Source organism: Osmerus mordax, chromosome 3, assembly GCF_038355195.1.
Source record: "Osmerus mordax isolate fOsmMor3 chromosome 3, fOsmMor3.pri, whole genome shotgun sequence".
Lineage (NCBI taxonomy): Eukaryota > Metazoa > Chordata > Actinopteri > Osmeriformes > Osmeridae > Osmerus > Osmerus mordax.
The window spans coordinates 14,140,827-14,167,691 of record NC_090052.1 but is presented as its reverse complement, the minus strand read 5'-3'; the positions used below and the strand labels follow the sequence as shown (position 1 = coordinate 14,167,691).

Genomic DNA, 26,865 nt, shown 5'->3' with positions numbered 1-26,865 from the left:
CAGTGTGTGAACGCACACATCAGGACAGTTAGAGGTCATGTTGGGGGGTAGGCACACGCATGCACACACACACGTATGACGTGCAGTCTCGGTTAATTTTTTACTATCATGTGCGGGATGGAGGGAGTCAAATGTAGGTGCCTATCCTGAAACCCAGTCTGTGTTTGTCTCACACACAAACACGCACACACACAACACACCTATATCAGTGGTTACGCCCTGCTCTGCATGGCACAAAATGGCGGAGAGTGTGTGTCCTGGAACAGGCTGTGTGTGAGAGAGAGAGATGGGAAGGAGGCCAAACAGAGGACGGGATGCAGGGACTTGGCATCAGCAGTGTGGATTGCACAGTGTGTGTGTGCGTGTGTGTGTGTGTGTGTGTGTGCATACCGCTCAGGTGAGGGGAGGACATTGACTAGCTCAGACAGAGGCCCCAGCTGACTGTTTCCACTTCCAGACAGCCACAGCACGGCCAGTGTCCTCTACACACGAAAGACAGATTAGAGGAGGGGGAGAGAGAGAGAGGGAGGGGGAGAGAGAGGTACAGAGATAAAGAGGTAGAAAGCGTTCAGAAAAAAAGGTAGAGAGAGAGAGAGCAAGGAAGAGAGGGGAGGGGTGAGCAAGAGAGGGATGTTGCGAAACAGAGGGAGAGGGAGAAAAAGGGGAAGGAAGGAAAGAGAGACAGAGATGGAGAGAGGAGGAGAGTGACCTTCAGTCCAACCCCACCTCTCGGAGTCCGTCTGTCTGTCCGTCAGTCCTCATAACCCGGCTCTATCCTGGACTGCATGGCAGGTCATTTGTGCGCCATTGGAGATTAAAGATTTAATTAGTGAGGGGAGAGTCATTTGGGTGTTAGTTGAGTGGAAGGAGTAGACTTGTGTGCGTGGGGGTTTCTGTCACTCCCATGCACACACACACACACGCACTTGTGCATACATACACACACATCAAGGCTCATCATAGCAAGAAAGGGAGTGAAATCGAGAGAAGAGAGAGAGAAGAGGAGAAAGAGAGAAAGAGGGGAAGAGAGAGAGAGAGACAGAGAATGAGAGTTAGGGAGGGGGGAGAGATCCAATTCCTCCCTTTCATCAACAAAGAACAAAGGATGGTGTCTTCCCCTTCCTTCCCCGCCTCCTCCTCTCCTCTCTCTCTTCCTCTCCTCCCCTCCTCCTCTCCACCCCCTCAGCCTGTCTTGGCAGAGTTCCACAGCCATATTCACACTCCCCCATCCCTGTCCACACATACACACAAACACACACACAGCCATTTCTACCCACCACACACTGCACTGCATGTGTTCCAACCGCAGTCAGACAAGCATGGAGAGTGAGGGAGGGGAGGAGTGAAAGAGAGGAGAGAGGGGGAGGTAGAGGAGTCCTTTTTTTTCCTCCTAATTTCCCAGAAAACTGTCAGGGAGGGATAAGGGAAGGTTATGGTTGACAACGGTACACCCAATACAAAACAGACACACACACACACAGTCATTGGATGTGAATCGTAGCAACAGCACCTGAGACACAGTCATGTGGTTTATATGCTCTCTCTCCTCCCTTACTTCCTCTCTCTCTCTCTTTATCTCTTTCACTCCATCTTTCCTACTTCCACAGAAACTTCCCATCAATACAAACACATGGCTTCTTTTATGCAAATACTGAAACGTCAACACACACAGAAGAATCACGCACACACACACACCAATGTCAATGTCATTTCACCTAGAAAGAAAGCTTCGATCAATATTGCCCAAGAACTGCCTCTCAATAAGCGTCTGAATTTCGAGACTCCTCCCTCCATCCCGTTCATTCCTGTCTCCACTCTTCTTTCCCTCCATCTCCCTGTTGTCCACCTCACACCTCTCCCGTCTTGCAGAAGCTATTTCTCCTTCATCCCCCTCGTTCTCCACAATTTTTGGTTGAGCTCTATCACTCGCTCTGTCGGTCCACAGAAATGTGGTGGTACGTGTTGTTTGTTCTCTCACGCTCCAGCTCTCTCCCCTCTCTCGTTCTACCCCCTCTCTCGTTCTACCCCTTCTCTGTTTCCACCCCCTCTCTCCCATCCCTCCTCCTTCTCCCCTCCCGCCACTTCCCTCCCTGATCCTCTATCCTCCATCACCCCCCACACACCTCCCCGCCCCCCACCCGGTCCTCCTCCTCCGGCCGACCCCGTTCTCATGTCGTATGCACTATCTGTGTATCAGCAAGGGGAAGGCTTTTAGTGTCGGCCCGTCTCACCGTACCCTCGGCCTTTCCGAGGCCCAATTCCCCCGTCTGCTCTTCAGGTAACATAGACGCCCGCCGAAGATAAGGAGATGGAGGGAGGGAGGGAGGGAGGGGGGGGGGGGGGAGGGGTGGGGGGGGGAGGGAGGGGGTGGGGGGGAGGGGGGAGGGAGGATTAGCGAGAGGACAGAAAGGCAGAGGGAAAGGGAGAGGGGATATGTGAGACAGAGGGGAGAGAGAAGAAGGAAGGGAGGGAGGGAGGAGGGAGGGAGGGAGGGAGGGAGGGAGGGAGGGAGGGAGGGAGGAGGGAGGGAGGGAGGGAGGGAGGGAGGGAGGGAGGGAGGGAGGGAGGGAGGGAGGGAGGGAGGGAGGGAGGGAGGGAGGGAGGGAGGAGGGAGGAGGGAGGGAGGGGAGGGAGGGGAATGTGTGGTGGATGTGGAAGGGGGGGGCCGCTGACATGAATAGACCATGAAGAGCAGGATATCAAGGGCACCTTCTGGGAAGAGCCTGGAGGCGCTGTGGAGATAAAACACACACAAACACACACACACCTTAAATGTGCCCCGAAAAATGCCCCAGTGTATGGAAGGAAAGCAGTGCACAAGAGTTTTTTTTTTACACATGCACATGCAGATGCCCTCACCTCTCTCCCTCTCCCTCAGACGTACACACACACCAACTTAAAATAAGACAAAAACGCACATACACACACTTTGTCACTCTTGTCAAACTTCAGATGTGTACACTCTGTGTAAAGCGCTGTGGCTTCCTCTCTGTCTGTCTCTGTCTGTCTCTGTCTGTCTCTCTTTGTCTGTGTCTCTCTGTGTCTTCTTTCTCTCGCTATCTCCATGTCTCAACCTTGAAACTAAGCTAAAGCTTTGTGGTTATCCTTGCCCTCCGCAGAAAGAGAAGGCCTGTAAGTGAATACTGCTGTAAGTTGTCTGGAGCAGGGCGGACCTAAGAAAGCTCTTAACCCTTGTGTTATCTTCGGGTCATTCTGACCCATCAGTCATTGTGACCCACCGTCGTATTGCGACAAATTTACCTCCTACAAAAACAAAGTGAAGCATTTTCTTTTAACTGTCGGGCTGTCTCAGACCCCCCACATTGCAATGGTTAAAAGAAAATTATTTTTATTTATTTTTGTATTGGGTGAAATTGGGTAAACACAACGGTGGTTCGTTATGAACCTTTGGGTCATGTGACCCGAAGGCAGCACAAGGGTTAAGGCTGTAATGTCTGTGTGTGTGTGTGTGTGTGTGCGTGTGTATGTCTGTTTGTGTGTCTTTGTAGGGGTTGATGTGTTTTCAACTAAGTTATCCAGAGCAGCTTCTACTTCCTCTCTTTCATCAGACGACAGACACAGCAGACCATTGGGCAATGTGTGTGTGTGTGTGCACGGGTGTGTGTGTGGTCTCCGTGTGTGATTTTGTATGTTTGTGTGTGTGCTTGAGTGTGTTGTGTGTGTCTTTTTCCTCAAGAGATTCTGCTCCTTCTGAAGAACAATATCAAAGTCCACCAGTAACCAGCGTACAATGTAAACTTTGACACACACATACACACACACCCATGATCCTGCTGCTACAAGGCCGGGGGACAACTACAGCAGAGGACAGCAGACGAAAGGAGAAGAGAGGAGAGGGGGGGAGAGAAGAGGAGATTAAAGCAAACGAGAGGAGGGTAGAGTAGAGTCAAGGAGAGGACAGGCGAGGAGTAGAGAGGGCATGAAGGAGAAAGAGTATGGGAAGGAGAATGATTGACAAGTTTGTCCACTAGTGTATGCATGTGTGTTTGCATGTGTGAGTGGCGTGTATGTATGTGTATGTATGCACGTGTTCCACAATGCCTCACACGGAGAAATAAATGACTGTGCCCTTATTGAGCGCAGCAAGGCATATAGTCTTTCACACCCATAATGTCAGCGTGACTAGCAGCCTTATTGATGAAGTCAGGCTCACTCCTCACAGCCTCCCCCTGCCGGCACACAGATCAATGGTACAGCCCATCCTCCGTGGGTTTTGGTTGGTAGAGAGGGGGTTGGGGGGGGGGGGGTTGGGGGGAGCGTGCCATGCGGCCCGGCGGGTGTGTCACAACAGAAACCGAGCAAGATCAAACAGTCCCCTCTGCTCCAATGGAGCGAACCACCGGGTACCTGGAGAGGAGGGGGTGCCTGGTGGGGTACAGAGAGGAGCCGTTCCTTGGTGCTGGGTCGGGCTGGGCCGGGCTGCACCGTGTTGCGTTTTTGTGAGTCCCGTCTTGCTCTCATCTTTTCCTGGAAATACTCACTGATTCTCCACACCTCCTCTGGTGAATCTGTTGTTTTCCCAGTCCTCTGTGTGAGTCTGTTCCAGAATGTTCTGATGGAATACCAAACAGTCACTTCAGAGACTGTTTCCGCTACTGAAGTGTTCCCAACTCCCCAGGTGTGTGTTGTGTATGTGTGTGTGTGTGTGCAAGTGTTTGTGTGTACTGGAGGAACAAGACCATCCATCGTCCTCATTTATCTACTTTCCAGCTCAGATAACATTTGATGATCTCATCTGACCCCCCCCCCCCCCCCTTTCTATCTCTTTTTCTTTCTCCCTCTCTCTCCCTCTCTCTCTCTCTTTCACGCATTGTACCACGGAAATAGACAGATACCCCTGTCTGGGGGCAGCAGGGGTCTAGCTTGTTCACTGCAGTTCACAGGCACACACAAACACTCACACGCACACTCTCACTTAGAAACACACACACACACAGGAGGCAGTGATCGATCGGGAAGGATAAACCTTTCACCATATCCAGCCCTTTATGCCCCCCTCTAAATAGACACACAGACACACACACACATACACACACAGAGGGGCTTCTTACTGAGAGCCACGGGTAGTGTTGCGTGCAAAGCAGACAATCAATTCGTCCTCACCTCCTTCTGCTGAGATGCCCAGGTATCCTGGACACCCCTGGCATGAAGAACACAAACACAGCGAGACCAGACCCCCCCACCTCCCGTTGTCTCTCACTCTCTATTTTTCCTCTCTCTCCTCTCTTTTGTCCATCTCGCTGTCTTTTTCTTCCACCCTTTTTCCCTTTCTTTCATCCCTCTATCTCTCCCTGTTCATCTTTCACACACTCTCTCTCTATCTGTTTCACCCTTTCTTTTGCTCGCTCTCTCTCTCTCTCTGCTGGTCTGTCTCCGTTACCATGTCAACAAAGCCAGGTTGAGTCCTTCAAAGGGCACGGTTCTGCAGCTGCCCACCAGAGATGACCGCTGGTCAAAGAGAGAGAGGGGGGATTGATAGATAGGGAGGGGGACACAGATAGATAGAGAGGGAGAGATGGAAAGAGGGGATAGAGGGATGAAGAGAGAGGGGGGTGTAGATAGATAGTGAGAAGGGGGATAGAGAGAGAGAGAGAGAGAGAGAGAGAGAGAGAGAGAGAGAGAGAGAGAGAGAGAGAGAGAGAGAGAGAGAGAGAGAGAGAGAGAGAGAGAGAGACAGAAAGCTGAAGGATGGTTGAAGCAGGAGAAAGAGATGTAGAAAAAGAGGAGGTGAAGAAGAGAAAGGCAGATAAGGATGTGAGCTACGGGGACAGCATGCGGCAGTCGAGGCTGTCTGACAGGACAACATCAACAACAATGCTTTTGTGTGGCCAACATATCATTTGTTTCCCCTTGTGGACGTGATGTCAGTGAGTGGTGAGTGAATGGATGGGATGGTGTTGTTTAGCCTACATAGTTAGATTCTTCCCATGGTCGGATGGAGGTGATTCAACGTTCCTTTGTGTTACACTAATGGCCCATCGAATCCAATAGAAGAGGATCAATAGAAATCAGTGGGAACAGAAGGAAGGCATTCTAACATTGTGTGTTGGTTTGCATCAACACACAACACACGTTATGGCACGCCGTACATCGTACGTCAATCGTGTTGGAATGAACTGTAATTAAATGATTGTGCCTCTCTCAGAAGGTGAGATTTCCATCGTTTGGTTGACCATGTTGGTTGTGTTGACTGAAAATCCTTTATAAGGTAGTGCCGTGTGTGGTGTGTGCGTGGTGTGTGTGTGGTGTGTGCGTGGTGTGTGTGTGTTGGTTCGTTGTGAAACCCAGGAGGGATGTAGGTGCTTCATGCCCTTTGCTGTGCTTCCTATCAGCCTTTCAAGGATCTAGTTCTGTGCTAGCAGGCTCCCTGGGGGACACCATGTGTGTGTGTGTGTGTGTGTGTGTGTGTGTGTGTGTGTGTGTGTGTGTGTGTGTGTGTGTGTGAGAGAGAGAGTGAGAGAGAGAGAGAGAGAGAGAGAGAGAGAGAGAGAGAGAGAGAGAGAGAGAGAGAGAGAGGAAGTGGAGGAATAGAGAGAGAACGACCACCGCCACACAGAGTGTGTGTGTCTGTGTGAGTGTGTGTGTGTGTGTGTATGTGTTTGTGAATGTGTTTGTGTGCGTGTGTGTGTGAATGTCTTTGTGTGTGTGTGCGTGTGTGTGTTCATGAACGTGTTTGTGTGCGTGTGTGTGTGTGTTTTGCATGCCACCTGCGCACTTGTGTCTCACATCGCTGAGTGGCTCTCCGGTTGCCAAGGCAATGACAGAATGGGTAGCGCATCCTGGTGTGAGGCTGTTCTCAGAGAAAGGTCATTGGGCACTGCGGAGCTGTCAATCACCTGGAGAGATGGCTAGTGAGGCTCTTGCCAAGGCAGAACATCCAATCCTGACCACGCAATATTCCTTCCCTTCCTCTGTGCTGCCAGGAAGTCATTCCAAAGCAAACAGGATAACATCTTTACCTTGCCTTCATGGCCAAACAGGACTTGAAAACCCAAACCCGATGGATAACCATGCATGGAGTTGAAAGCATTCCTCTCTCAACCTTTCTCTTCTCTTATGTTCTCTCTTACATTCCTTCTCTCTTTTCTTTTATCTCTCATTCACACCTTCTTCATTTGATCCCTCTTTCCGGTTGAGAATCGTGTGTGTGTGTGTGTGCGTGCGTAAGTGTAGCAGGGGGCTCTATTCTTCCTGGTTTGTGTTTCCAGAAAGCCATCTTCATCAGTGGGAGGAGCTTAAACAGAGCATGTCTGTGAATGCTGATGAGTCACCCTAAGCCCCGGTGATCGCCAGTAGCACCTCTTAGACACTCATCACTCAGCGACTGGGGGAAACAGCAGGGATCCAAAATGGACTCCTTACTGAGCAAGACAGAGCTGTTTCTCAACATTTGAAGTGTCATTTAGGACCTATTTAATGCCAGACCTCTCTGAAATGGCCTAAAATCTTCTTCTCTGATCCGACCCCACAGCTGATTTGTGATTGTCTCACAACCCCCCTGCATCTCTGAAATGGGAAATGTTATGCTTACTGCTGTGGCTATCATTGTTTCGGGCAAATCTAGGGTATTTTTTTGCCTACGCACACATAAAAGAACTTCCTCTTTCCTGTCAAGCTGAGCCAATCGGGAGCCAGTTTTTTGATGGAGGATGTCAGATGGAAGGTGGCAGGTGCCCTCCTCTCCACCTGGCTCCGCTCAAATCTTTGTGACTGCCTGGCCGTGACCCCTGACCGCCAGCTGTGCCACACGACAGCAGGACATTGACGAATGTCAGAGCGGATACCAGTTCCTCCGTTTCCTGTGAGTCTCCCTGTGGAGAGAGCAATAACGGTCAATTTACCATGGAACAGAACAAAACGGAGCAAGGAAAAACAGCCCAGAGTAGCATAGCCTTGCATAGAATAGAATGCAATTAAACTGTGAGATGGATTTCATGAGGCTTGTGACGAGGGATGTGTGAAGAGAGGTATTTTGGAATGCAGAGGATTGAGGTGCCGGGAACACTGTGCTGTGGAGCCGTGCCTTCAGGGCCACTCCACATTCCCAACAAACTGCCTCCGCATGCATAATTAACTAGGATGACTCGGATGTAAACAAGGGGAGGAGTACTCTCTGAGCGCTCGCTCACTCCTGCCCTATCCCCCCCGCTCTGTGTTTGTGTGTGCATGTGTGTGTGTGTGTTTCAGTGAGAGACAGAGATGGAAAATCTTGTCTCTAGTTGCTGGTGAAGATGATGTGATGGGGAGAGAAAGGGGGGAAGAGAAAGACAGAGGGAGAGAGGGAGAGAGAGAGAGGGGGGGGGATGAGAGAGACAGAGGGAGAGACACAGACTGAGAGTGAGGGGTGACATTTCTCAGCTCAGGATTATCAACCGTACAGCCGAACAATCACATCCTCTCCCCCAATGCAATGTATTATTTACATGTGCGCACACGCACACACACACATAGACACAACGACACGCTGCTCAAGAGAATCTGTCATACACATCTTATCTATAAAAGCCTTGTGACAGAGGCTACCTGTCTCAACTTTGCTTTACTATTTCAAGGTTTGATCAAATCGATTTGCGTAGGTAACTTGCTGTTTGTGGGTGTTAGCAAGTCATGGATCAGCTCAGGCGCATTACGGTGGTCAGCTAGATACGTAAATTGGCTTCAATTTATGTGTACATTTTTTGTTGAAATAATATATGATGTCACTGGGTTAAAGACTAGTTGGATAATAAATTATGTACATTTAGTTTTTGTTTGTTGTGAATAAAGACAATAAACTGCCGTTAGCTTGCTCTCATCTCGAGAATGACGGACAGGTTTTCCACTGTGTCTCATGCTTGTCTTTTGAATTGAGGATTTTCGCTGTCCAAACTCGAGCCTGCTGTCCAAACCTCATAATTCTCAACCTTCGTCTCCACAAGGCAACTTTAGTGGGTAGGGCTTCTACAATGAAGCCTGGGATTTGTTGTGTCACACAGCTGACCATAATGTTGAAATAATGAGGCTTCAGTTTAGCCCTTGTTGTGGTAGCTAGCTTGCTAATTATGGAGTCCACCACCTCCTAGCCTTGTGTACAGTGTCCCTGTGCGCCTAAAGAGGGAGGAAACGAATGGAGGAAAACAGACGAGTGCAGCTTGTATTTCCCAGGAGCGTCAGTTTTAAAGCCCCATCAGTAAATCTTCTCCTCCTCCTTTTTCTTCTCCATTCTCATCCCCCTATCATCTTTTCCCCTCAGCCCCCTGTCTCATCCCCCCCCCCACCCTCAATCCTCCTCTCCTCTCTCCCTCCCAACCTCTCTGGATCTTGTCGTCTTTCTCTCCCTCAATCCCCCCCACCTCTCTTTCCCCCAGCCTCCTTCCCTTGTCTCATCCTCTTTTCCTTTAGTCTTGCCCTCCTCTCTCCCCTCCAGCCTCCTGCCCATGTCTCATCCTCTGCTCCTTCCTCCCATCGTCATTCTCCTCTCTGGTCACGGCACAGGGCCAGGTTGAGAACTGAGAGGGGGTGGGGGGGGGGGGCGTTAGACAAAAAGAGAGAAAGGAAGAGAGCCGACCTTCTTCTCCAGCACAGATAACATTGTGTTGAATGAGGGATAGAGAGGCTAGGCAGACACAAAAGGAGAGAGAGAGTTGTTTATGAGAGCCTGTGTATGAGGAAAACGGGTTGAGAGAAAGAGTGAGAGAGTGAGAAGGAGAAAGGGAGAGAGAGAGAGAGAGAGAGAGAGAGAGAGAGAGAGAGTGAGAGAGACAGAGGGGAGAGAGAGAGAGAGAGAGAGAGAGAGAGAGAGAGAGAGAGAGAGAGAGAGAGAGAGAGAGAGAGAGAGAGAGAGAGGAAGAGAGGAAAACGACACCCAGTGTTGTTGTAGCATCTTGCAAGATCCAGATGCTGAGCAGAGCGTAACCAATGGCGGTGTCAACAGCAGACAGAGGAGCTTTCATCAGCCTCGCATATCAGCCCCTCACACACACACACACACACACAGAAAGAGATAGAGCGAGAGACATCTTTACGTGGTGAATTCACAAACACTACAATGGAATTATGTCTCTGTCGTGCAAGTGTCCTAAACCTGAGACAAGACTGAGTAAGACAGAGAAGCGGTGTGTGTGTCGTGTTAGTGTGCATGTGTGTGGGGGGGGAGTTTGTTTATGTGTAAAAAGAAAGAGAGAGAGAAAGGGAGAGAGAGAGAGAGAGAGAGAGAGAGAGAGAGAGAAAGGGGGAGAGAGGGAGAGAGAAAGAGTGAGGGAGACAGAGGGGGATGAGACAACTCTTTATTTCTGTCTGCTGAACTGTGCTGAAAGAAACACCACAAAATACAGCGTGCAGGCAGACACACATACAGGCAAACTCACACAGACACGCACACACACACACATACATCAAAAGCAGCTCCCTGCCCATGATCATGCCAATTATGGCCACAATCTTGTCCATTGTTGTCCAAAGTCTGAGAGCACTATTATCTGAATTTCAAAACACACACACACAAAACACACACACACAAAAACCTTCATACGCAAAAAAGCATGCACACATAAACACACATAATCACTCTGTCATGTGTCTCATTGCACGCTCAAATTGTGAACACCTGAATACACCTCTAGCATTTGTGCTCGGCTGGTTTGGCCTAAAAGTCCAACTATCTCCCTAACTGGCTTATTTGGGTCATTGTATAAACACCCCCACCCCATCCCTCACACACACGCACACACACACCACTGGTGAAGCAGTTATAGACGGCAGTCTGGGTAGAGAAGGAGGGGGGGGGGGGGGGAGCTGTTGGTGAGGTGGGAGGCGTTTGGGCTCTCCCGGGAAGCTGTTTGTGTGTGTTTGAGTAGCACAGGCCAAAGCGGAACACACTTATTCACACACGCACACACGCACACACACACACACACACACACAGAGTGTGTTGTGTAGATGAATAATGTTGGTGTCTGTCTGGTGGGACAGCAGAGTCCCTGGGGCGAGCGAGGCGCGGGGTTGCAGAGCTGGAACAGCCGACACACAGCACTGTCTCCAGGTGACTCTGTTCCTTTTATAGAGACCCCCACCCCCTTCCTTCCCTCGCAGCCTCCTGCGGCTGGAGAACACACACACGCGAGCCGCCTCCTGTACACACACGGTGTCATACGCATGCATGAGTCGCACATGCTGTCAGATACTCTCACACACACATGCAACCTCAGACGAAATTGGATCTTGGGTTTAGGCAAGGAGGGGCAGAGGGGAGAGAAGGCCAAGTTGAAAGCTGCTGGATAAGTAGTGCTGCACTGAAGATGCACCATATGATACTCGATGTGTGTGTGTGCGTGTGTGTGGTTCGTGGGAGTGTGTTTCTGTTGTGTATGAAGAAACGCTTGACTTGGAAGTGTCATGACACATCAAAGATGTGCCTCAATTTTTGGAAGCTTTCCTAATTTTGCAACCTGGAAATGTGATGATATAGAACAGAAAACCGAAAATCACAGCCAAGATATCCTTACTTAACCTAATTTCAGGAGCACACAATCTCTTAACACTTGCCATTTCCATGACACTGGCGTATGCTTGTGTGTGTTATCCTGGCTTCCTGACTGCTTCCTGTCAGCGTCCCCAGAGGTCATGTCCTTGTGCTGGCGAGCTTTGTTTGGACAGACGGCTGGCTCACAGAGACGCTCCTGCCTCTCTCTCTCTCTCTATTTCTCTTTCCCTCTAGCTATTTCTCTCTTCCTCTATCCCTCTCTCTATTTCTCTCTTTCTCATTCTCCCTCTTTATCTCTCTCTTTCTCTATTTCTCTCTCTATCTGTCTCTCTCTCTGACTCACTTGCACGCACCATGTGCTCCTGCATGACATGTCAATCACAGCCTCAGTGAACTGCAGTTCTCCCTCCATCTTGAGACAACCAAAATGGCTCCTCTCCTGTAGCTCCTCACTGTCTGGTGTCCGGTTCACCTTGACCTTTACTATGCCATACTTGAAAAAGGAGTAAAAAGAAATTATAACAAAATATTGCATTGAAAGTTCAGAATGTTATCATATGCTACCTGTTTACAGTACAGAATATGGCCTGTTGTAAATAGTACTGAAATTACAAAGGTATGTTTCAACAAATGTTAGTAATTAATGCTTTTTGCTTTGGGAGAGGTGTTTGGAATTAGCGTGAGTAAGATCTCTCCAACTGGTGATGGATGGATGTAAGAGTTGGAAAAGGATGACAGGATGGAAAGATGGCAGAATCCTTGATGCTAACACAAATCCTTTTCTTCGTCTCCCCCCCCCCTCTCTCTGTCTCCCTCTATCTCCCTCTTCACCTCAGAGCCCCACCGGCCCCCCCTCCCCTCCTCCCCCCGCCACCTCCTCCCCCACCCCACTCTTCAGCCGGAGCCATGCAGTCCTTCAGGGAGCGGAGCGGTTTCCATGGCAACCAGCCCCCCTGCTACCCTCAGCAGGAGCCCCATGAACTGTCCCGCCTGGAGAGCTACCGCCAACACCCGCCGTCCCAGCACCCCCACCCGCACCACCCGCAGCCCCACCACCCCCTCCCGCACCCCCACCCTGGCCCCAGCCCTCACCCAGCCCACGCCTCCAGGCAGGGCTATGAGAGTCATGCGCTGCCCGCCACTACAGGGATGCCCCCGGCCGGAGCAGGGGCAGGGCCAGGGACCGGGGCAGCAGGAACAGGGCCTAAGGACTGTTATAGCCAGCAGGCCTACCCCGGATACCCAGGCAGTGGTGGGGGTGGAGGGGTTCCCAACACAGGAGGGGCGGGTGGGCCCACGGCTCCCCAGGCCAAGAAGCCCTACAGGGGGAGCAAGGTGGCTCCCCCACCCCCCAACCAGCACCTCCAGGCTGGGGGCTACAGCAATCACATGGGCCCTGGGGGTGTATACACAGCCCAGTATATGAGCGAGGGTCACCTCCAACAGAAATGGGAGGACCCAGACACACTAGCCCAGTACGAGCAGGAGATGGTGGGCCGTCTGGAGCCGGGGCAGCCTGGCTCGTCCCAGTACCTGGACCAGACCATGCTTGGCCACTCTCAGAGCCAGTGCCACCTCCCTCCGCAGCCCTCCAACCCAGTGTATACCAGCCCTCACCACCAGCCCCACCCCCCCAACCCAGCACCCTCTCCCCTGATGTACCCCCAGAGCCACCTCCACTACCCCCAGCACTCGCCCTCCCCCTCGCCCTCCTCTTCATACATGGAGAAGTGCAGCCCCATGCCTCACTGCTACAAAGGCTACAGCATGCCTCCCAACTCCCAGTACGCCAGACAGATGGGGGGGCATGGCGGTCTCAAACAGGGGGGTTACAGGCCCCAGAACAGCTATAGCTACCAGCAACCCCCTTCCCGTGGTGGCTACGACCCCCAACCGCCCTTACAGGGAATGCCCCCGAGCCAGGAGGGCCACCCCAAATACCAACTCTACAGCCAGCCCCAGCAGAACTACTGTTTGTCTGAACTGTCAGTCCGATCTCCTGAGCAGTACTACCAGACCTGCAGTCCCTCCTCCAGCCACTCCCCTGCCCGCTCTGTGGGCCGATCCCCCTCCTACAGCTCCACCCCCTCCCCACTGATGACCAATCCTGAGTCCTTCCAGTATGGCCAGCCACCCATGACTCCTGGGGCCGCCTCCTCCTCGTCTTCCTCCTCGGCGGGCCTGCAGGAACAGGGCATGCTGCTGCCCCCGCGCTCACACCCCTCGCCCAACCTTCCCCACCCAGCCCCCCACAGCTACAGCGCCCCAACTCCACCCTCTTCTGCCTCCTCTTCAGCCTCCATGAAGGAGCGCTTCTCCGAGAAGCTGCTGTCCAACCCCAGCCTGTGGAGCCTGAACGCCCTCACCTCTCAGGTGGAGAACATCTCCAACAATGTGCAGCAGCTGCTCCTCTCAGAGGCCCTGGTGGCCAACAAGAAGGGAGGCAAGCGCAGCAGCGGAGGGAGCAGCGGCAGCTCCAGCGGAGGTTCCTCCAAGAAGGGAGAGGAGTACAAGAGCCCTCCCTGCCTGGACACACAGCACGGGGGTGGGCACGGAGGCCCCATGCCAGATCCCTACAGCACCCCCCAGCACCAGCAGGTGCCGATGGAGCTCCAGGAAGGAGGCTACTCCAGCAGCTCCGATGACCAGCTCGACCGGGGCTACTACTACTGTGGCCAGGGACGGAGTCCAGCTCAGGCCTCCAACAACACCCACCTGGGCTTGGACACCGCCTCGTCCTGTTCCATGACCTCCCCAGATGACATGTCTACTAGGTCCGGGGACTCCGGTCTCCATGGGGGGGTCTCCAGAGACAACTTGACGCCTGACCCCAGGTCCCAGGGGGGTCATGGAGGGGATGGAATGAGCACCCCGGTAAAGAGTGTCGGGGACGAGAGATCCCCAGCCAGTGTGACCATTCCCAGCCCCTTGAAACAAGAACGCGACTCCCCTCCAGACATTCAGAGACTGGGAGAGCCCCTGAAAGAGAACTTTGAGGAGTTGGCCTGGACAGAGAAGATGGCAGATGAGGAGGAAAATGAGAGCGTGAAAAAGACTCCAGACGAGGAGCGTGACTGCCGAAGTATGGAAGCTGCCAACGTGACACAGAAGTTAGAGAAGTGGCCGGAGGACGAGAAGGGCCCGGCGCTCTATAACAAGATCAACCAAGCTGTGACAGAGAAGAGCTACTGCTACCAGGAGAGCGCCTACCCAGGCCTTCAGAACAAATATGAGCCAGATGAAGGAGACTCTGTGGAAAAGTCTCCAGGCCTCTCAGACTCAAGCCGCAAGGGAGACCTGACGGCTGAGATGAAATCTGAGGCGTTCAAATCAGAGTCCCCTACCGATTCCGAGAGCTCGGTAAAAACCTCCCCTTTTATTAGCAGAGGTGACCTTGACCAGGATCAATATTTAACAGAGAAAGAGGACAGCTCAGAGAACGCCTCTCCAACCCCCCAGGGTGACGCTTCAGATGAGTCCGTCTCAGAAAAGAGAGAGAGCCAAGGAGAAGAAGAAGAAGAGGAGGAGGAGGAGGAGGAAGTGGATGCACAGCAGCGGCCTCCTCTGCCTCCTAAACCCCCAGCAGAGGTGAGGGAGGAGAGTGAGAGCCTCCTGTCATCGACAGATGAGGGCATGAATAATAGAATCGGGCCAGGGGAGTCTACTGGAGAGTTCTGCAGCAGGACAGAGGGCCAGAGTGTTGAGCCTCATACTAACACAGACCCTGCAGAGACCGCCGCCCACCCAGATGCAGCAGCAACAGATGCAGCAGCACCCTCCGAGAGGAGGTCAGCCATGGGGGACATTGTACCTCAGCCTCAGTCTGCCATGCCGGTTTTCTCAGTTCTCAACGACACAACCACTCCCAGTGCTCAGTCCAGGGAACATATCGACCGTAGCGATGCGAAGGTTCTGGAACCCGATTCCCCCCAGCTACCAGGCAAGTCCATACTGCACTCAGCGCCCTCCTGGGCAGACACCCCGCCCTCCCCAAAGAAGGGCGACGAGGACATGGAGCCGGGCATCAGCTGCCCTAGCGCCGTCACCCCCTCAGCCAAGCCTGAGCCGCTGGCCCCATCTGCACAGCCCCGGGCCTACGGACGCAAGCACGCTCGGGGCAGGAGGAGACTCATGCACTCAGGTGTGGGCATCAGGGGACAGCTGAGCCTGGGGAGGGAGGGGGCTCCGTCACCCCCTCAGAAACCCTGCATGGCCTCCAGCAAGAGCGCCCTCTTTTCAGACCAGATGGACTCAGCTCACCAGGATGCCATCATCACAAGCGAGACATCCACGCTGCTGGCTGAGGGCTTCCGCTCGAGGATGTGCACCCGTTCATTCAACGCACAGGACGTGTCTCCCAAGGATCATACACACATCAAGCGGAAACCAGGGCCAAAACCAGGTCCAAAACCAGGTTCAAAGCCAGGGCCAAAACCAGGTTCAAAGCCAGGGCCAAAGGTAGGATTAAAGCCTGGACCTAAACCAGGACCTAAACCTGGTCTAAAGTCTGGAAAACCAGGACCTAAACCTGGTCCAAAACCTGGACTCAAACCAGGACCAAAAACAGGGTCAAAACCAGGACCAAAAACAGGGTCAAAACCAGGACCAAAACCAGGACCTAAACAAGGCCTAAAGCTAGTTGAGGATGTCCTAGCTTCTGATGTGGTCCCCCCTAAGGCCCCAGTGGGTCGTCCCAGAGGCTCAGCTTCAAAGTTGAAGGTGATTCAGCAGGAAGGTCCCATTCAACCTCTGACAGGTGGGTCAGGGAGAGGCAAGAAGAGTCTGATTGCTAATGTCCAACAGGCAGAAGAGAACCAGGATGTGAAACCCACGGGCAAGGACAGTAAGAACATGGTCCTCAGATCCCGAAAACCTTCCCGGGATAAACTTTCCAAGGAGAAAGAAAAGGAGCAAGAAGAGGACGTTCTGCCCCCAACCCTGATCGAGTTAAAACAGGCCAGCGTTTGTCTAAAAGCTAATGAGCATGCAAATGTAGAACAAAACCATGCTGTTGTTCCTAATGAAACAGATATCAGCATAACCCTACCTGACAGACCAGAACATAAAACCTTACTTCCTCTAAAGAGAAAGGCCAGCCCGGAGCCTCCTCTGGCACCACTGAAGAAGAAAAGAGGTCCAAAACCCAAACCCAAACCCAAACCCAAACCCAAAGCCCCACAGCCCTCCGAGGGCCCCCTGCAAACCAACCATTTTCCAACCAAACCCAAGGAGGTAGGGGCCCGGGGCCCTAAGAAGAAGCAAAAGCCCAGCCAGCAGCTCCAAACCTCTCTGTTGTCTAAAGACAGCCCTCTTCCAGGGGGAGACAGTGCTACCACCGTAGACATACCTGCCACGCCAACTCAGTGTCTCACCAAAACCAAGTATCTGCCACCACGCAAAGGTCGGGGACAGAAATATGAGGCTATGGTCCAAAAAATCACATCCCCTGGGTCAAAGAAACATCAACCGACCCCCCAGCCGCCAGAGAATGTTCTGGTTGAAGAGATGACGTCAAAGATTGTGCCTCAACATGTCTGCACTGACAATGAGAGTTCGATGTGTGAGAACAGGCCTGAGGTGGTACCGAGGGAAGTAAGACCGGATGAAGTCAGACAGGAGGGGGTGAGAGAAGAGGGCGAGAGACAGTATGTCTGGCATAGTAAAGAGAAAAAGGGTCAAATCGTGATGGAGGCAGAGGTGAGACAGGACGCGACGAGACAAGAGGAGGTGAAACCAGAAGGGGCGAGTCAAGAAGGTGTGAGACACCAAGAAGAAGCGGGGAGGCAGGAAGAGCTGAAACCAGAGGGAGTGAGACTGGGGGAGAGTAGAACAGAGGGGGTTCGACAAGAGGAAGTGAGAGATGGGGACTCAGCGGGGGTGCCAGACAGATCTGGTGCCAAGCCCACCAGAACGAAGCGCAGGAAATGGGCCCTGGTGGAAAGCGCAGACGCCACAGTCGTCGCCATGGAGACGGGGAGCCTGATTATCAACACGCCACGTCTGGCCAAGCAGAGAGCCATCAAGAACAACCATGAGATGCATCTGAAGCAGAAGAGGAAGAGAAGGAAAGGACAGACATCAGAGGATGAGAAAGCCCAGGTGACGACAGAACTGGAAACAGATGCTGAGACGGCTGCACCTGCCGAGGCCTCCCTTTTGGTCTGCCCGGGTGACATCGCGCACCCCTCCCAGGTCGTCGCCACAGAAGCAAGCGTGGCACAGCCCAAGAGAGGGAGAAAACCCTCCTCCGCTTCTTCCGGCAATGCTGTCGCGCCTTCCAAAAAGAAACGGGGGAGAGCCGCTTCCGAGCAGACGGGCAAACCGGGAAAGGTCCACAAAAAACCCGGGCCCAAACCAGGAATGAAAGACGCCATGGACGTCATCGAGGCAGTGGTGAGGGCGGCAGGTACCGAACAGATGCTCAAAGAGGAACAGATGAAAAAAGCGGCCTCCACAGTGTTTGAGGCGGTGGACCAGGAGTCACCTGTGGTACAAGTGTCAAGCAATCCAGCCCAAAACAAGCTCATGTCCTCCTTCTGTCCTTATGTGCGAATAGACAGTTCAAGTACGTTTTCTGCCCTCTGTACTATAGTCAACAGACCAGAGGAGGAGGAGATTCACCAGCATACAAAAACCAGCCCGGCTCGAATTAAAACCCCGGCCACGCTTGATGCCAAGGCAATACAGCGTACCTCAGCTATGCTCCAGGGACCCTTAGTTAACAGAACCTTAATTGACAGGTGTCTCACGTGCTGCCTGTGCGGAAAGCCGGCAAATTACAGGGAACTTGGGGACTTGTGTGGACCTTACTACCCTGAGGATAGCATTCCCCGGAAAACCTTGTCTGCCAGACACATAAACCCTCCGAAGGAAAACACAGAAAAGACGACCAGTGCAACTATCAGTGCTGACCCTGCGAACGAGCCCACCACAAGCGCCCCCAAGAGGGAGATGGAAGCAGATAGCAAGATGGGCATGGTTGAGGGCATCAAGGAGCCGGTGCCCGTCGTAGAGATCAGCAGTGATGGGCATCATCACCACCACCACCCTTGGCGCCCCAGGCGGGCAGAGAGGGGGGAGCGGGCACCGGGGATGGGTGGTTCTCGCCGCCTCACCTTGAGGGAGAGGTTTAGGAGGATGCAGCAGCTGCAGGACAGGCTGCATGGAGATGGAACAGCACCTCCCAGTGGCCTGGAGGGAAATGGCAACAGCTTGCTACAAAGGCTGCAAGGAGAGGCTGAGGCAAAGGAACACTGGGCCCATGAGAACTGTACCATCTGGACCAATGGGGTGATCATGGTGGCAGGGAGACTCTTCGGGCTAAAGGAGGCAGCTAGCACCTCAGCACAGACGGTAAGAACTCGCAATCTCTTTCTCTCTTTTTCTCTCTTTTCCTTTCTCTGACTCTCTCTTCACATCCGTCTCTCTATCTCTTCAGTCAACCCAAGATTAATACAAAATTGAAGCTTTGAAATGTAAAAAGAGCTAATCTCTAACTATCTGTCCACCTTCTTGTCTATCTCTCTGTCCGTTCTGTCCATCTCTCCCCCGTCTCTCCGCTCGGTCCATCTGAATCCAGAGCTGCTCCAATTGCCAGGGTGTGGGCGCGTCCATCAGCTGCTGCCTGAAAGGCTGCCCTCACAAATACCACTATGTCTGCGCCAAAGAGATAGGTAAGTGACCTCCACAGGGAAGGAAAGATGGGGGGGGAGTAAAAGACTGGAAGGTCGAGGCTAGGGAAAGAGGCTGAAGAGGGTGTTAAGAGGAAGTTAGAAAAAGGAGGAGGGCGGAGAAGGAGGGAAAGAAGAGTGTGTGTGCGTGTGTGGATGTGAGAGAAAAAGAGAGAGAGAATATAAGTGGAAGCTGCAAGAAAGCATATTATTGAGTGACAAGAGTGATGTTGGAGTGTGGGAGAGAGTGGAGAGAGGGGGTGGGAAGGAGGGATGTTGAATAAAGGAATGATGAGGGAGAGCAGGACCCAAGAGTGTGTGAAAAAGAAAAAAAGGGGGGGGGGGGGGTATATATGTGCATTATTGACCGCAACCCCTGTGGCTCCATCCATCTATTCAGGCTGTCCAGGGACAGAGTGAGAGAGTGAGTGTGTGTGTATACGTGTGTATTTACACACTTGCGTGAGCTGAATGTGTGTGCGTGCGTGCGTATAGATGTGCGTGCATGTAGATGTGTGTGTCCCAGTGTGATGTGTAGACTTAATTGCAGACACGTGCCTGTGTGTTGTGCATGCGTGTGTGTGTGTGTGTGTCAGCATGTATGTTGTATAGCCTCCCCTTCTTTTAGCTCATGCTAACAGTGTTGGGGATTAAGGGCCCTCACACGTTTGCCTCGCCAGCACTGGGGAGGAGCTAAGGCCCTTTTTAATCCTGCAGAGTGCACCAGCCTCTTCTCATCCTTTCACTCTCCCTCTCCTCCCCTCCCCTCCTCTCTCGACTCGCCCATCTCCATGGCACTCTCTCCCTTCCTCCCTCTATCTCTCCTTCCAGGTTGCACGTTCCAAGAGGAGGACTTTTCCCTGACATGTCCCAAACATGAGGTGAGCTACAGCTACAACGCCGAATGCTTTGACATCTGACACAATGATGACACGGGGTGCAAAAGACCTGGTGCTCATGACCACGGCTACGCTCGAATTCTTCTTGAACTTGTACCAACAGACATGCATTGCACGTATCCCTGTTGAGGATTTTTGTATACAGGCATTGCTGTGTTACAGAATGTGAAAAGACAGAAAACAGGTGTGTGAGAGAGAGAGTGGAGTAGAAGGGAGGGCTTTGTCGATGGGGAGATAGACATAGAAAAAAAGAGGACAGATAGACAGAGGACGGCTGTGTATCTCAGGAATGGATCTCCCAAGGCAGCAGCCAATCACACTTGTCAGCTTGTGCTATTGACAAACCAGCAAGTCCACTGACACCAATGTTAACACCATTACACTGATTGGACTAAGACTGTCAGAAGTGTCGGGATCCTGTCGATGCACTCTCCCTTTGCCTGGTTCAAGAAGCCTCGATGTGTGTGTGTATATGTGTGTGTTTGTTTCGGTTAGTCTGTTTCAAAGAATGAGGTCATTTTCATTTTGTTGAAACCATGTGTCCTGGGGGGTATTCCAGGTAGCGGGTTTAACAAACTCTGAGCCTAACCCTGAACTCTGAGTTGAGTTGCTTTAAAATTGGAAACTCGGAAAACTTGGTTCCAGAAAAGCTGATTGGAATTTGTTAACTCAACTCGGAGTACGTCAACTCTGAGTTAAGCGCGCGCATGAGAACTATTAAAAGCCAACATCAATGGAGCTCCGATACTGGGATCAACCATAGCACCCAGCAACAAAAAACCTTGTCCTACTTCACCACACTTCAGATATAAGTTTTATTTCGTGTTCAATCTGAGCACATATTACGGAAAAAAAGCAACACGGCTGTAGCAGCGTATACAATTGGCGTGGGAGACAAACTGCCAAGTCAATGCATACATTTGATGTAATAGCCAGTCCATACCGTTAATATTACAGAAGAAAAAGTGGGAGACTTAATAAAATAGCATGTTCAATGTTATATTAAATATAAAAACATACTACAAACAGGTAAGACATATTTTGCTTAAGCTATACGCTTGTGATTGTAGCCTCGAAGTCACCTTGGTTTTAATCATATATCGACATGATACAAAGTAAATATCAATTGGTGTCTATTTCAACTTGTAATAGCAGTTTCCCCCAACAGAATGCTTTTCAAATCAAATCAAATGTATTTGTATAGCCCTTTTTACACGCAAGCATGTCGAGGGGTTCACATACGCCCATAGAACTGCCCCTCAACCAACCTAAACCCTCAAGGAAGACAAGGAAAAACTCCCATAAAAATCCACTGCAGGAGAAAAAATTGAAGAAACCTTGGGAGGAGCAATTCAATGAGGGATCCCCTCATTGAATTGCTACAAAATACAGGAATTTTTGTATTTTGGCTATATTGACTATATTACGTAGATGGAAAAATGCAGTTCTGGTCATTTGCTGAATATTTTCATCAAAGGATGATGACGATGATGATTAAGATGATGAAGAGACATTGACTGCTGCCGCAGAAAATGGATGCAGAGAATTATGTATGGTAGCTACTGGTAGTTCTCTCCCCATGTACTTTTATTTACAGGCTTGTGTGGAATTGTCAGTTACACTGACATTATGAGAATAATGAATATAAAAAACGATTAGCACATTCTGATCCTGTTGAACAGAGCATGGATGCAGTATACAGTGATATGTTCATTTAATGGCAGGTGATTTCTGCATGTGGAACTGTGAAATGTAATGCAATCTCATGTATTCCCAGTTACAAGTAAATGAGTTGTACAAATTGCACCTCATGAAGAATTGCCAAAAACTGACCAAGAGATGGTGTAGGCCTACTTAGGGTAGAAGAATAAAGGATAATCTTGAAAAAGATTTACTGGAACACCAGTTACAGGAGGATGCATGTAACAGGTGATGTTAATTGTAGAAACAATAATCAATATCAATATTAATTGTTGAATTTGCTGAATTTCTATTTTGACCAAGAGATGGTGTACTTAGGGCAGAAGAATAAAGGCTGATCTTGTAAGGCTATCAACCTGCCCCCACCTCTCATATGGTAAAATCTGGAGTTACTGGATGGAGTCTCAACTTGATGGCTCTCACACATCATTGTGTAACTTACTGTGGCATTGCTAGTCATGTTGATAAGTAAGGGTCAAGATTGTGGTGTTATTAGTTGTTTTGGGTATAAAAGGAATTGTGAAGCATCTGTGGATTCTTGATCTCCTGAGACCTTCTCCTCAGCTCTGGCTTGTCCTACTCCTTCTTCCTCACCTCTTGCTTTCTATCTCTAGTTTACAATAATCATGGTAGAGTAGGTAAGAGTTAACCTTCATTGATTTCATTCATTTGCAATATGATTAAATTATTATATTATTTAACCTTACTTTGACCATTCTTGCTCTGATTTAACCCATAGAGTCGAATAACTGTAATTCCATTGGTATTGGCATTATTTGGTTAATGTTAATACACTGTTCAGTTTCCCATCTTCCTTCAAACCATAGGGGAATTAGTTTCAGTTGTTTGGCCAATATTGACCCCCTACAATGTTGAAATAGATTTGCTGAAACACCAGTTACAGGATGGTACATGGTCACAGGTGAATCATGTATATTATAGGAACAATAGCCAATAAACATACTCATTGTTAGATTTCCATTTGTAGGCAATGAAGAAGACCAAATACAATTTCAATTATTTGTCTTTATTTCAGTGCCAAAAAGCATTTGGTCAGTTCTGAGTGCACGTCCACGGCGAGTAACATTAGCGATGTTGGCCTAAGGGCTGACAATGTTGCTAAAATACATTACAGATTGTGACGTGAAACGGTAACGTTAACCTAGGTATTCATCTGGGAATTAAAGCACATCGAATCGCAGTCTTAAAATCCTCTTCCGGCGTATAACTAAGCGAATTAAATTTTGTTCGAGATCGGTTGGCTGAACCAGGAAAGGATATCCCTAGTCTGCCAACGCTATCAGGCTCAGAAAGAGGGAGGGGATAGATAAAAACGCAGAGTTTGGCATGGAAAACCTTCTAGCGAGCAGGTTAGTTTCACGGAGTAAGTTACCATGGAAACTTACCAAAAGGTTTCGTTACCTCTCTTTCTGGATCGGAAACCTCGGAGTAAGCCTCTTTTCAGGGTTAAACAACTCAAAGTTTTCACTAAACCTGCTACCTGGAATACCCCCCTGGACTCAGTGACTCAGTGCTGTCCTGAGAGGAAGAAAGTTATCTATTCTGGGTCTCCTGTTTCTATAGCAACAAGAACTAGTGACATTGGTAAAACACCGGCAAATGATCCTTGCTTTCTTGCCACCAGTTCTTCACAGCCTCTTACAGCAAAACATTACTCAGCAATCCCTGCTGTGACTATGACTGTAAGTGGTCGGCCACAGTACTGTGTTTTTGTTTTGATTTGGTATGCTCACAGTTTTCTTCAGGGAAGCCGCCATCTTCTGGCCAGTTGTGTGTACTGTGCTTGAGGAAGGTCAGACAGAGTGAGGGAGGGAGGGAGGGAGGGAGGGAGGGAGGGAGGGAGGGAGGGAGGGAGGGAGGGAGGGAGGGAGGGAGGGAGGGAGGGAGGGAGGGAGGGAGGGAGGGAGGGAGGGAGGGAGGGAGGGAGGGAGGGAGGGAGGGAAAGAGTGAAAGAGTGAAAGAGACGGAGGGAGGGAAAGAGTGAAAGAGATGGAGGGAGGGCTGAGCGGAAGGAGACATTGAGCGAGAGGGAGGGAGGTGGGGAGGGAGGATTGAAGAGGTGCTGACATTCAGCAGGGAGCAGCGGTGCATTGAAGCAGCAGCAGCCTCTTCCCTCCATCCCTCTTTCCCTCCTTCGCTTCCTCCCTCCTATGAGCAGACTGACAGGGTTGAAAACCCGCCTGCTGATCAAAACACCCCGCCCTCCCCTGCTTTCCCTCTGCTCCCGCCTTCTCTCTCTCTCCTCTTCCCTGCCTCTCTCGCTCTTTCTCTGTCTCACTCTCTCCTTCCCTCTCATCTCCTCCCCTGCTGCCACCCTCCCTCTCTCTTTCTATCTCTCTATCACACACACGCACACACACAAACACATACCTCTCCTCCTTTCCCCACCAGACTCTGCGTCTCTTCTCACCCCCTTCTCTTTCTTCTCGGCCCCCTCGTCAATCTTTGATCTCCTCCCATCCTTCCCTCTTTCCCTCCATCTCCCCCTCCTCTCCTCTCCCAACCTCCCACGTACAGCAACACAGAGAGAGCTCAGAGCGGCCTGAGCTCTCATCGACTCCAGGATCTGAGGGCCGTGGGTCTATGTGATGCCAATTTAGCAGGCTGAGCGGCCTAATCAAAGAGCAGTATGGAGACTCACACACCCAGAGATACGCACATCCACCCACCCACACACACACATACGCACACGCACAAACACACAGAGCCGCAGCACCCCCACCATAACTCTCCCTCTGGAACTCTCCCCTCTCTTCTCAGCATTCTCCTGTCTTCTAGAGGAACACAAACACACACACACACACACAGAGGGGAAGAAAACATGTACAGAACTGCCGCCCTCACAGCAGCGCATAGAGGTTTGGGTCAGAGATCCATGCATAGACGTGCAGTTAAAATAGATCTTACACACCACTCCCAATGTTATAATCACAAACACACACCACTCACAAACACACACAAATCGACACCCCTCGTAAATACACACAGACACAAACACACACCACTCACAAATACACACAAAATCAAAAACACACCACTCCAGCTGTATGTAATCACAAGCACACACCTCTCACACAAACTGTATATGCACATACACGCAAATGGAAATATCTCAAATGCTGACAAACATCTTCACAGGTATACATTTCCTGCAAACATGCATCACCACACCTCCACACTCACACACACTCACACAAACAATCACAGACAGCCACCAGCACACCAAGGCTGTTAGGAGTGTTCTTTGAGGCTGTGTGGGAAGAGAGGAAGCAGCTATATCAGACAACGGCAGGGAATGACAGAACATGTAGAGAGATTGAAAGAAAGATTCAGGGAAAGAGAGGAGCTGGTTTGTGTTCCGAAGAAAAAAGGAGGCACATAAGGAAGGTGGCTGGCTAAACAGAGACGGAGGGAGGAAGAGAGGGAAAGAAAAGAAACGAGAGACTGGAGAGAGAGAGACTGTGAGAGTGACAGAGATAGAGAAAGATTGACAGTTCTAGAGAAACAGAGAGAGAAAGAGAGCAAGAGAGAGAGAGAGAGAGAGAGAGAAAGAGAAACAAAGAGAGAGAGATATAGACAATGCTAGTGAGGCAGACACGTAGAGAGAGAGAGAGAGAGAGAGAGAGAGAGAGAGAGAGAGAGAGAGAGAAAGAGAGAGGCTGCAGAGGCTAAGAACAGGGTTCGAATTACAGGGGGGTTTGGGGGGGGGGGGTTGACCCCCCTAATTAAGACTTGGAACCCCCCAAAAGAGGTAAAAACAAAAGGTCGGGGGGGTAGATACACGAAATTGACCCCCCCCCCCCCAATTGTCATTGTATAATTCGCACTCAGTTTTTTTTTCTTGCTCTTAGCCTAAGAGCAAGAAAAAAAACACCCCACACCAGCAGTACAATTAGTAGGCGTTCCTGCTGTGTCTTTCACAGAAGCCGGTTCATCGGCCAGCTGCATCCTCCACCCCTGCACACTGCAGCTATGGCTTTCATGTCTGTACTCTGCAGAGCTACACACTCTCTCTCTCTTACTCTCTTTCTCACACACACACAAAGACGCACACACACACACACACACAGTGGTATAGTTGCTTTCAAGTTGGCCAAGATCAGACAACACTTAAAGAAAAAACCTTCTACCGCACATACACAGACACTGCAGCTTTCATGTCTACACGATGACCAAGACCATTTAAGGGCTCACACACACACACACTGCAGTGCTTCAGCTAAGAAATATGCAGCTGGCATCTTTGGCAGACTGAGGTGTATGACACACACGGTACCACACAGACGCAACACCAACAACCTCTCCAAAGTACACACAAGACACACTCTTTTAGATGATCACAGAGACGTAAACACGCACACAATATCTGACACATAACATGTCTGGGCCTGTGAATGTGTGTCTGGCGGTCATTATTGCGTCTGAGACGGTGCGTTTCTCTCTCTCTTTCTCTCCAGGCTGTGTAAAACAGACCAGTGTCCCACCCATCCCATCGCCTATGCAGGAAGACAGAAGACAGAGAAACCAGACCCTGCCCCCAGACACTACACCTGAAGCCGATGGCTCACAATGGACAGATGCATCGGCCAATCGGGTGGGGGTTTCTCTGAGGGGCCTCAACGGCAGCAATACGGACACTGGAGCAGGCCCCTCAGTGTTGCCCCTGGCAACCCTTTATCTCACATCCCCTTTGCTGAAAGGCTGCAGCCCTCAATAGGAGGATGGACTGCGTTAAGAGACCCTTGCTCCAGGGACAGTGTGTGTGTGTGTGTGTGGGGGGGGGGTGGGGGGGGTTGGTGAGGGCTGTTTGAGATTCGGAGTGCGTTGTTCCGCCTTTGGAAGGGTCGCTATCATATTCGGACACCTGGTGGCTGCTGATTGGCCAGCAGCCTCCCTCTGGCCACCTTGTCAGATGGCCAAGAGTTCCAGATTGTGGTGAGTGTGTGTGTATGTCACATTCATGGAGATAGAACTGTTCTTTGATGGTCTCATCGATGTGTTTGTCTGTATGAGGGTGCACATTCTGGATTGAAGATGTCATGCCTCGAAGCAGCCACCACACTGGATGTAACTTAATGTGCGCATACGTGTT

The 26,865-nt window shown here is 50.8% G+C and overlaps 1 protein-coding gene across 1 annotated transcript; it reads left to right on the top strand.

Annotated features, from left to right (window-relative positions):
• Positions 1–12,388: 12,388 nt before the first annotated feature.
• Positions 12,389–26,256, top strand: LOC136940524 (retinoic acid-induced protein 1). The gene is made up of 4 exons (XM_067232712.1): positions 12,389–18,835; positions 19,062–19,155; positions 19,984–20,033; positions 26,231–26,256. Exons 1-4 carry the CDS (start codon positions 12,389–12,391, stop codon positions 26,237–26,239), a joined length of 6,600 nt encoding a protein of 2,199 aa, XP_067088813.1. The 3' UTR covers positions 26,240–26,256.
• Positions 26,257–26,865: the final 609 nt, after the last annotated feature.

Excerpts from the sequence above, each read along its gene's own strand:
- LOC136940524 (XM_067232712.1), top strand. The coding sequence starts at position 12,389 with ATGCAGTCCTTCAGGGAGCGGAGCGGTTTCCATGGCAACCAGCCCCCC. Across the intron at positions 18,836-19,061 it reads CTAGCACCTCAGCACAGACG|AGCTGCTCCAATTGCCAGGG; the intron begins GTAAGAACTCGC and ends ATCTGAATCCAG. Across the intron at positions 19,156-19,983 it reads TGTCTGCGCCAAAGAGATAG|GTTGCACGTTCCAAGAGGAG; the intron begins GTAAGTGACCTC and ends CTCTCCTTCCAG.